At 29.7% G+C, this 12,379-nt stretch overlaps 1 protein-coding gene across 6 annotated transcripts in view; it reads left to right on the forward strand.

Moving 5' to 3' along the window:
- The window catches only part of CadN (neural cadherin), a 385,766-nt gene that overhangs the window by 312,397 nt on the left and 60,990 nt on the right, over positions 1–12,379 (forward strand). For all 6 annotated transcript variants that reach the window (XM_088257634.1, XM_088257638.1, XM_088257636.1 and 3 more), the window contains exon 13: positions 10,967–11,110. In XM_088257634.1, the coding sequence (XP_088113760.1) occupies positions 10,967–11,110 (144 nt within the window). The remainder of the gene's footprint in view (positions 1–10,966; positions 11,111–12,379) is intronic.

Consider the following 12,379-nt stretch of genomic DNA (forward strand, 5'->3'; position numbering starts at 1 on the left):
CCAATTATTTTACTGCCGAATAACAATTATCCAATTATTTTCATGAATTTCGTATTAAATCAGAAATAGAAAAAAGTCCCGGAGTGTAGTTTTTTAAAGAACGAAAAATCGTCAAATTATTATTTTCCCTTTCACTGATTCTATTTATCATTTACAAGTAATCCTCTTGTCTATTATTTCAATCAAATCAAATATTGTTTCTGACTTCAAAATAAATTATATAAATTTTTCCCTTATATATTTCAACTCTAGTTTAGTTATTATGTAAATTCAAAACATTATTTTTTTATCCTCATTATTTTAAGATAACATAAACCTATTTCTTGTTGTGTTATGTACCGAAAGTGTTTTTTTAGAATGTAGTAACATTTATAATTCCAAATCTGTTTTTTAGTTGTTGTTATTTTACTTACATACTATTCTACCTCCATTTACTTTCCCATATATCAGAAATATATTTCACCCAGAGTTTTTTCAATTTTGCACGTTATCTTTACTCCTTAAAGTATAAAGCCATTAAATGTCACCTTGTAGATCCGATGCAGTACCTTATGCACCATTAGGTACGGATAAAGACTGAATGACAAAAAAAGAATTAGGGAATATATCGTCAACGGGATTGTGATATTGTCGGGTTGTTGTCCCGTGGTTAGTGTCGCGGACTATTGAGTCACAGTTTCTCGGTTCGAACCTGCTCTACCACAATATGATACCTTTTTGTAATAGTGAGCCGCTTAGGCTCGCAAAAATAGTATGAAATTGAAGTATTTTTGAAAATAATAAAAAACAAAAATATATATCTCTTGTTTAGTTTTTATGTGACTATCAATAATTCATTATCAGTGATCACCTTGCGATTTTCCAAATTATGAATTAATCAAATGAAGCGCTTAATGTATATATTATTTACATCGAAAAATATCTATTTGACAAACTTTTTTAATATAAAATTTTCATATGCATGGTGTGTATTAAGTCTCGTTTTCAGATTCGACCTGAAAAAGTTTTAAAATTAAATTTGGGCCTCCAAAATTCGTTGGAGTTCATTCAAAAAGATAACTTTAATATTAATGTCATACTAAACGAAACCTTTTTATAACTGTTCAAATTGTTTCATCGTCTCTTCATAAAAGAAATTACTTTTATTGATATTTTATCTTCCCTTCTAACTTTTTTTCCGATTAGTTAGTACAAAAAAAATCAATGACGTACTTGAATTTTCTAATTTAATATGTTGATAAGATGCTCGTACAATTAATATTTATATATTTTTTACTATCAACTTGACATAATTCTCCAATTTCGTCCTATATTAGTGTGTGTTTATTTATATATATATATATATATATATATATATATATATATATATATATATATATATATATATATATATATATATATATATATATATATATATATATATATATATATATATATATATATATATATATATATATATATATATATATATATATATATATATATATATAATGCTATAATAATATTATGAGTCAGCAGTTTCACTGATCTTCATCACCATTAAACAAATTATCTGTAGTTCTAAAAGCCGCAGTATTTTATTTTTTTCTACCAAATTGATTTCAATGTTTAATGTTAGCATTAACTCAGCGTTTTTCCCCCATTTAATGGAATTTTCTCCCGACGCCTGCTAAAATAACCAACGTGACGATGCCTTAGTTATTTCCAGCGCGTGTTATGGTAAAAGCAGTATTGTTTGTTCTCCGGAATCCCCACACATATAAAAAAAGGTATTTCTTGGTAAGTGATTTTCATGTCAGTTACGCAAAATGGGATCTTCTCAAAACGTTTTTTCTTCCAGGATTTAAAAGAGCGATTCTCGTTACGAATTTGAATTATTAAAACAATCAACAATTATAAATAATCATCAATCTATCCAGTAGTTATTTTTCATGAACAAAACGTTTCTATTAGAACGATTGTTTTGTTATATAAATTTCTTAAAATAAAAATAAAATGCAGAAAAATAAACAACGCAAAACAAGTTGTACTTAAGACTGAATTTTTAGATAAATTTTTCATTTGAAATTCTCGGTATTAAAACTGACCACTGAACTATTTCAGAAAGCATCCTCAGAATATCTCATTCTAAAAATGCTCGGATGAAGGGTTGAATATTTTAAAAAAATTCTTCATTATTTTAGAATTTTTAAATGATTCCATGTACAAAGCTAAAATATTTATGCAAAAACTGGCGAATAGATGTGAGCTTTATATGTGGTATCACTTTAAGACCATTTCGTCGTTATACCGTACTATGAATATTATAATGGTAGATTAAATTTACTCAGTATTCTCATATTCTTTTTGTACTTTTTGTCGAAAAAACTTAATGGCTTTTAACTTATTTCCTAACCTTCCCGACTCTCAGGTTACAATCGCTTTTTATATTCTTCTTCGCTCCGCGTTCCGGGGATAACAGGTCTCTTTGTTCCGGCTTACCCATTCGCAGTTGCCTCTAGTGGTCCAGATATTATTTAATTCCCCCCCCCCCTGATAATGGGTCCAGCAGCTCCTCCCCGCCTAATCTCCTGACCATGATGTTCAGGCATAACTTCAGTTCAATGCATAACTTCAGTTTAAATCTACCGGTTAACCTTCCTTATTTTGAAGTTATCACTGAAACATTTCTTAATTCAAATCTTTGCAGCATATTTTTCCCTAAGACAAGACTTAATCAAAATATTAGTTAAATTAGTTTAATAAATACCTGTTATCCAATGACTGTTTAATTTTTTTTCCACAAAGCGTCATTAATTAATATTTACTCACATCTTACATATTACATCAATTATATCTTCTCTACATTTTTCATCTTAAATTCAATACATATTTTAATTTTTTGCATTTATTCTTATAATATATTTTGCCAACCCGTCATTATACTCATCTCTCTTATTCATGTTCAAGAAAATGGAAATTAAGTAACCAACATTTCCGAAACTTTGGGTGGAAAATATCACTGCATAAATTAACATCGAAATATGATTAATAGTACATTATTATTATTGGTGCCTGAAGTTAAGATTCATCACCTTGCTTAATACAATTTACAATTAAGATGTCTCTGCTTTGTGCTGCACGCACTATTACGCACGAATAAAGATAAGAATAAAGAGATGAAAAAATTAATCTTGTACGATTTTATTAAATTTTTGTAAGTACATTGGTTTGAATTTTGATTTGATAAAATGATAAAAGGCCATATACTTGTTGTATTTATGTATATCAAATACAATTATGGAAACTCAACTGGTCCATTTAAATGTTTCAACTTTTTTGTGTTTAACGATTTTAATATGTATTCTCTGTTTTCTAAACATAATAAATGAATTGTAATGTTTTCGAAAGTAAGAAAATTATACCAATAAGTTTTCATGGAGAAAAACATATCGAATTAAGATTGTAAATGATTACATGAAGGCGTTTTGTTGACATACAACAGAACACGTATATTTTAGCGTAAATAGTATTGAGTATTTCCGAAGCTTGTATCATAAATTTATTGAATAACTTCATCTCTTTACCTTTTGACTTCCTCTCTACGATTCAAGATATTTATTAAGAGTATATGTACACTAGGTTGAGTAAATATTGGGATATTTCGTAGAGTCGCGACACAAAGGATGTTAGTAAATAATTCACAAGTTTGGCTCAGAGGCTCCTTTCCGATTCAGAATGCGACCTGCTTTATGGTTTTTGACGCTTATTTGGACAATGCTTTCTGTAACTCCATGTACATTTTCATTCATTGAATATAATTTATAGCGTCTCTTTATCGCGCCACCTCGGAAAATCGAATATCATAATTGATATCCTGTATTTCTACACGCAGACTAATTTCTGTAATTGATATATTGTATAACTGAGAAATAACAAATTGGAAATCGATATTTTTGTGTTTATAATACTAGTTCATATATATTATCAGTAACTTTTATCTGCGTGTACAATAATGTCAAATAAATAGCCTGCAATCTTTCCATTAGACGCAATAATATGCATTTTCTTTTCAGAATGATGGGTTTATGTCATGCACTTAATAATTTAGTCTATTTGCAATTAAAAGTACAAAAATATCTTTTGTAAAGTCAATATGAGTGTACTAGTATAATCTAACTCAATGAGTTGAGTGATAATGTAAATGAATGTCACTATGTTGATGGGAACATTTTTTACTGTCCATGCTTCAGAGATCAAAATATTAATTAATTTAGTCCATTTTATTGTTTATTTAACAGTTTATAAATATGTTCCTTAAATATGTGATTTAATCCGCAAAACCATCGTTATTATCGTTAAGTGTACTAATTAATAATTCCTTACATATTTCGATTTAGTTGCTCATCCAACCTTTAACTTTGAATTCCAAATAATCTAATTTCTACCTTCATTTTCCAACCGCAATACCTTTTGTTATATTTCCAGCGATAATTTTGTTTATCTTGAGGTTCAGTTGGACTGTTATCGGGATTCCCAAAAATTATTTTATTTTCTCACTGAACCCTTTGTGTAAAATATACACACATTATTACTTCTAGGCATTGTGAGTATCAATGTTTTAGGTATAGTCATCATTTATTTGAATCAGTTTATTAGATTATCTAACGTTCAAGGGTCTATCCGGTAAACCTATGAAACCAGTTAACGTACATTATTCGGAATGCTTAGGAATTATTCACTCATTTTGACAATTTATTAGATAAAAGGGGTTAAATTAATTTACAATGTCATGCCTAGAGTCTTAAAGAATTTCGCTAACCACATCCAAATAATAAGATTCAACTTTATGCGAAATGATTTTGTATACATCGTATCGTTACCGTGTTATCGTGTTAATTAATTGCGTGAAGGCATGACGACCAGTCTCATGCTTTTTTTATCCGTCCCGGGTCATATTAAATAAATATTACAGTTAAAATCGCTTATATATATTTTCATCCCTCTGGAAATCGAACCAGGGACGGTAGCTTTATCTGCTTCCCACAACACTACACAGGCGGACAATTTTTTTTATTTTTTATATTTAAATAAAATTAAAACAAATACACAAACTTATACGAGTATGGATATGTAATCTCGAACACTTAATTCTTTTCAATATTTTTTTTTCTAAAGCTATTTGTTTTTCGAACATTTTCTTAACCTCGAGCATGTGATCTGTAGCTCTTCAAATACATTTCCACCACTGATTCCAAAAAGGGCAGACGAGACAAGAGTGCAAGATTCAAAAATTAACACTGTTTCAATCCGATGCGGTGTCCTATGTACTATTCGGTTACTGTAAACATACGTTGAGCATTGAAAATTTATTTAATATTTTCGATAAAGACCTTTTCGAAACAAAGTCATTTTAACATCAGCACATCACAGGGTTTACAAAATAAATTTATGTTTATACTTTGATCATTTTACTTTAATGTTTCAATGTTTCCGGGGATCTTTTTTCTTTTATTTGAGAAATAAATAAATTATTGTCGTTTAATACGAGGCGCGTTTTTCAAACGAGAGTTACAAGTTTCGCAAGTAAAATAAAACATTAATTTAATCATTAAAGAGATCGGAACATTTCTTTTTTATTTGAATTTTATTCGAAACGGATCATATCCTTATATCCTTAATATACAAACTTGACATAAATTCAAATACTAAAATTTAAATTTTTCCGACAAAAGATTATTTTTGTTTTATGAATTTCATGCTACCTTTGCAAATAAAACTTTTAAAAGCAATCATGAATTTAAATCCGGTCGTAAAACTTTTTGTTTTGGTTTTCGTCATTCGATACCCACAGGTTTTGCGAACTAAAATATAAACTAACAAGATAACTTTTTTACTGCAAAATCTATGTAGTGTATGAATTGTCGGCTTGTGGTCTCGTGGCTTATGTCGCGGAGTCATATTCCAGTTAGTGAGTTCGAACCCACTCTACCATACTCACTTTTAATAACGAGACCCTTAAGGCTGCAAAAATTAATATGGAATAGAAATATTTGTGTGAATAATAAGACCACAATTATTATTCCTATTACAAAAAATATAATAAAATATGTACTAAAAATTTTAATTGTAAAATATTTCATTGCTTTTAATATTTTCTCATTTGTTTTTGTGTAGATTATCCTGGACATTCCTTTTCCTAAAATTATGTTATAAAAAATCTTTGCAAGAAGTAATCCGGATGTATTCAAATATTATCACTACATACGTTGTTAATTTATATTATATATTTCTTGTTTCTGAAATAAATACGTATTGCCTGAAAATTAAGGTTGTTCAAAGTTCATGAAATTGAAATTTATATTTAAAACGTGTCTGTCTAAGAGTATCTTATCGTATCCCTGTGAACTGACGTCACTCTAATCTTCACATTAATCTTAAAAGAACGTTCGTCTAGTTAGAGTAATTTACGTTTTTGTATTACTTGCATTTAAAAAATCTATTGCAAAGATGAATTTTTCGTAATATTTTATGTGTAAAAATAAATATGTTTAGAAAAATGAGTCCTCTGAAATACGTTCGTTTATTTGATCATTAATTGATTCATTAGTCCCTTTGCGAAAGTATTTATCCGTTTTTATTTTAACTTCGCTCGGTTATCGCCATTTTTTCTCAAATCTATTATATCATATGTTTCGATACTTTCCACATTATTTTCAAACACTGAATATCTGAAAATAAGTCTTAATTTTAAAGTTTTGTCCTTAGCACGTCGGAGGGTGAAAAGGGCAGCTTTCTTTAGCAGTTACGCAGGACTGTTATTGAAATATTAATATCATTACCGAAAACGTTAAGTTAATATTTCCTACTTAGTTACATGTATCATTGGAATCTAGAACTACGCGCGAAATATCTGAAATCCAATTCATATTCACGATACGATACACAATAGCGTTGGTTATCAATGGGACTTCCTAAATACTGGTAATAAATTTGAAGTAGGCCACATCTACTGCTAGTGACACTGAATATTCCTCGCTTGTGAGGGTTACTCAAGTGAAACTCAAACTTCCTACCCAAGATCACTTCACGGGATTCTGGAAGCCTAAAGTTCCTAACTAGATCGCGTTCCTGCCATTGATTTAGGAACAGTTTTTCTTCTTTTTGTTTTAGAAAGACAAATACGTATGTTTGAATAGTAAAGCTATCATTTCCAAATTATCACAGATGTAATAAACAAACATGGCAATTTTTTATGCCTTTTCATTATCTATGATCTTAATCTGATACCTTTGTTTCTAATGGTCAATCAGTAAAAAAATAGTCACTTAAGATTCCTACCCATGTTCACTCTACCGCATTTTTTCTGTTTTTAATTTAGTATCAGTTAGCATGTTATAATAAAGTATATGATGATTTTATAATAAAGTTATGTTTTAGGTTATAAATTTAATCCATTGCAATAGAAAAAAAAATCTGTATATTTTCTCAATTATTAAATAAATCCTTACATTGTTTGATTAAAGCAAACATTTTATGTCTTTATTTCGCTTATTAATAAATTGTATACCTGTTTAAATCTGTATTTTCTTTAAGTTTTCGAATTATTTTTACCATCTTCCTGTTATATTTGTAAGCTCTCCTTGTTTTATCGTAGTCACATTTTTCTCTGATACGAGCTATTTTCGTTATAAAAATGGAAAGAGCAATAAAAGTTCGTAGAAAGTCGTTTTATAACTGTTAAAAGTATTCAGACTAGAATAATATGAGAAGAATTTTGAATTAATGTTTTATTATGCGAGAACTGTAAGCGATTTGTAAAAGAAAGGTGTCGCCACGAATCAGGCAGTATCGGCCATTATCTAGAAACTTTAAGGGTTAGTCTTTTTGCCTAGTCTTGCCTTTAACAAAACTACAGGATGTGAACTTCCGATAGATAAAGTCAGATGGATAGGAGACCTAGCGAATAAAAAGTTTCTGTCTCTGTATTACCCCGAACTCTTATTTGTTTCTTTCCTACAGTCGGCCTCGTATAATACCTGAGGAAAGTCTCTATTTACGCCTCAGTACTGTTGACCCTACTCCCTATTACAGCTGCCGTGAAAAATTGAGGTCGTTATCTTAAACAAATTAGGTCCGGCTGGAACTACCAGTCCTTTCTAGATACAACACAATATCTTTTTCTAAAACCCCGTTTGTATTTTTTTCCTTGAAAACGAATTCAAATTAATAAGATTTGATCTAGCCAAATTAAATGAAAGTATATTAAACCTTTCTGTATATTATTTTGATAAATTGTTCATTCCTTTTACAAAAAAAAATAATCAAACTATCCCTAAAATATCAGGCTTTATTCTGAATCATATTAAATGTTTTTTTTTAATTTTTTATGTTCATGAAATATTTTTCCTTGCTTTTTGATATTTTATGAAAGTTGGATATAATTTTTTTGTTTATCCTGATCTTAAATTACAAGGGGTTTTTAGTTGTTGTTGAAAATCAGATTTATTCTTTAATAATTTCAATTTTAAGTTATTAAAATTGGAAAAGGTATATGTAAATTTACATCTGTAGGCTTGGTACATCGTCGTACATCATAAACTGGCTTCACCCATTAATATTTTCTGTTTTTCCTTTAAATAACACGAGTAAAAAAGGGAATGTAAATTTGTTCACTATGTTATTCGGTGAAAATTAGCTTCAAAAATTTTTTCTTTTTTTTCTTCAGGTAAATCTGGATGGAAAAGAGAAAGAAAATTAAAAATGATTTTGCTTCAGGTATTTGTAGAATTATTCCCGAAAATGGAAAAATGATTTGGTAAAAAAAGAGTTATTATGTCACTTGCCCAATCGGTTCGCGTAACGCTTTCTAGCGCCAGGAGTTTATACCACATCAATTCACTTTTCGTTGAGCTTGGTAAATTTTTCATAGATGATTTTTTCAATGATCCTTTTCAATTTTCCTCGCGATTTTCACTGGAAATTTATTTGCTGGTTTTGGCGAGGGGATATATCGGAATAAGATTACCGTAAGAAAAAACCGAAAACTTACTGACGTGAACGTAATTGTATTGCCTGTGTGCAAAGCGATAGGGTTGCCAGGTATTAAAGAAATAGCTCCAACCTGCCACCGTACAATATTTTACAATATGAAGAAAAAACGTTTTTTTACCGAAAGATTATACAGGTGTTTACCAGAAAAGTTATTTTTTTGTAAAATTGATAAAGTGATTACATTTTTCTTCTTCAACGCCCTTTTATGTTTTTACTAAGCTCAACCACAATGTTGTCAAATCATTTCACACAGAGTTTTATTTTTATTAAAATGAATCAAGGCACGAATTTAATTCTACTATATTTTTTTATTTACTACGATTTTCAGTTGCATATAAAAAATATATTATCCAATCAAATAAAATATAAGTTTATTTTATGAAATGATATCAATAGTCCATAAACTCCTAGAGAATACAATCCTTCTCCACAATAACAACATAATGTATTGTACATATGTTCTGAACACGATATCTTAACAAAATTCACCCACTGCTTCATAACGGAATTAAGCTTTATTGTCTATTTCTCAAATAAGTGAATTTTATTTTTAGGATACAATTTTTAAAAATGCCCTTGCGAGGCAAAACATCTGTCGAATAAGGGTCAACATATTTTTTTTGTTTTTTTTTTTTTTTTTAATGTTTATAATACATTATTGATTGGTACAAAGTACATTCAAGAAATAATTATTATAAGTATGTAAGATCTTTTTTGGTAATGCTGTACTATTTTTAGAAAGAAAAAGCTTTACGTCATTGGGGAAATATCACTCTTCGTAATTCTGTTACAGTAAATTATTAGTGAAGTTACAATTTTGATCAAAATTTAAATGTTGTCGAGCAAATTGAGATTTATCACTGTTCAGTACACAACTTTCTAATTCCTTTCTTTACGTTCTAACTTTTATTTCCTGCAAATTCTCTTCGGGGCGGAAGCTTTTTCTCCTTTTTTTAGTATTTAACTTAAGTAATGTATTAGTACTTAAGTCCGTAACAAGGACATGCTTTAAAGAATAAATCCTTACTTTTTTACAGTGCATTTGCAGAATTCCACCATTTTCATTTTATAATTAATATTCAATTATGGCCTGATGCTGAATCGCAAATGAGTTAAATATTATTTTCAATGAACCCTAGTTATTCATTAATATTTCGGATGAACAGCAATAAATAAATTAACCGATTTAATTTATTTGTTACGTGTCTGGTATTTTTGTTGGGCTAATTGCAATGTGTATATATCGTCATCAAAATGAATATAACTATTTGTACTATTCCCCAAAGTAATGATTATTGTTTTAGATTCTTTTAAAGATACATCTTTTCATGTAACATCTTAAGAATGGTGATTTAATCTATAAAAAAAAGTATCTGACTAAATTATATGAAAATCTTATTTTGTAAGCAAATGCGTTTTTAGTTTTCCTCAAAAACATCTCGCTCTTAATATGCCTGCGGACCCGCAACTAAAACGACATACTTGCTAACTTTAGTGATTGCGAGCTGGTAAGATCACTTTAACCATGAGCGTGTGACCTTACTCAACTAATTGGACTAGAATGCTTACGTTTTTAGGTGCTAATCGTATTATGGCTCATATTTTATCCTTTCGGGAATGTGTAAACAGTTCAATTCACAAGTAGTAGAGATTTGTAGCTGAATGAGTTATGCTTTTTACATAGATGCGACTTGCATTTTTTTCATGAAAAACATGTCATGAATAACAAATAGGCCTGTGATAAGAAATACTATTCGTCACAGTAGTACATTTGTCGAAACCCTTACTTGTTACTTCCACCCGCGGTCAGCCTTACGTGATTACACAATGTACCATTTTGAGGAAGATTATTAAAAGATATATTTCCTAAAGGTATTTGCTATTTAAACCCACTTTCGGATTGTTTCTATAATTGTTTAATTTTTTTTTTCAGTGACAAAATTCATCCGAATCGGGATAGCTGATAAGAACGACAATCCTCCTTACTTCGACAAAGCCTTGTATGAGGCAGAGGTGGACGAAAATGAGGACATCCAGCACACCGTACTCACTGTCACCGCCAAGGATCACGATGAATGTAAGTCGTATATTTTAACGTTATTTTATAATCACCATACATGTCTCCTGTGGGACCTCCATTAGTCCTTTTGTACACTTCCGCTATCTCTTCATCCTACTGAATACAACCCACTTAAATGTAAAAAAATCTACGAATAAAATAAAGCGAAAGTCTCCAATTTATGCTGGAATTAATGAAATAGGATTTTTAGAGATGTATTTTTTAATTAAAGTTTAACTTAGTAAATACCACTGTTTCTTTTAATCTTTTATGACACATTGTGCCTTTTTCAGCCGTACTTGCTTCAACAATTACATTAATTAATTCGGCAGTCACTTTTCGGCACTCGTAAAAATTATCAATTTTTGATTAATGTTTTACTTAGTAAATACCGCTATTTCTTAAAATCTATTATGACACATTTTGTCATAATAGATTTTAAGAAATATGATAATTTGATTGACTGATTCGGCATTCACTTTGTGGTAAAATCTATCCATTTTGAATTTAAGTTTTAAAATTAACTAACTAACCATCACGCCGCTTCCCCAAAGGGGTAGGCAGAGTGAATAGAACGCCACACCACTCAGTCTTTGCAAATATTCTTCGCCTCTTCCACGTTCATGCATCTCCTCATACATACCCGCCGATTGTTACGACTCCCAACCTGACCACTTTCAAGTATTTGGCATACCTGATCGTGCCATGTTTTTCTCGGTCTTCCTCTTACGAATTTAAGTTTTACTTTGTAAATACCGCTATTTCTTATAACTGAAACTTTGAATTGTAATTTTTTATGTGTATATGAAACCCAATCCTTTTCTCTATTATTTTAAGTTTCCGAAACAGTCGTGTACAAATTCGTTTCGTTAACAAAGTGGAATTAGCCTCGAGCAAATGAATAAAATACTTATGTTGCCTTTCCCGCTCTGACCTTCTGTGTGAAGAGCATTCTCGTGAAACTAGTGCAGTGCTGAGAGCATATTCCTGACACGTGGAGCCACTTTGACGACTGAAAAGTTTAATACACGAATACAACTCATACTACTGCACTGTTTCATAAAGTTTTTTTTTCATATTTCGCATAACTAGTGAGTGAGGTCTGAATTACACGTATAATTGTAGATTACTAATTAACTTCAAGTGATATTCAGTATGCAGCTTTGATTTAAATATTTGTTTAATTTGTATATAAAAAGCATGAATAACTTTGTGATATGGTAATATAACACTCCTTATCATTGATAGTTTACTTTGTGAAATTCACTAAATATTTTGTACTAATTT

Source organism: Brachycentrus maculatus, unplaced genomic scaffold (assembly GCF_059751285.1).
Source record: "Brachycentrus maculatus isolate JH-2025_06_01 unplaced genomic scaffold, ASM5975128v1 h1tg000086l, whole genome shotgun sequence".
NCBI lineage: Eukaryota > Metazoa > Arthropoda > Insecta > Trichoptera > Brachycentridae > Brachycentrus > Brachycentrus maculatus.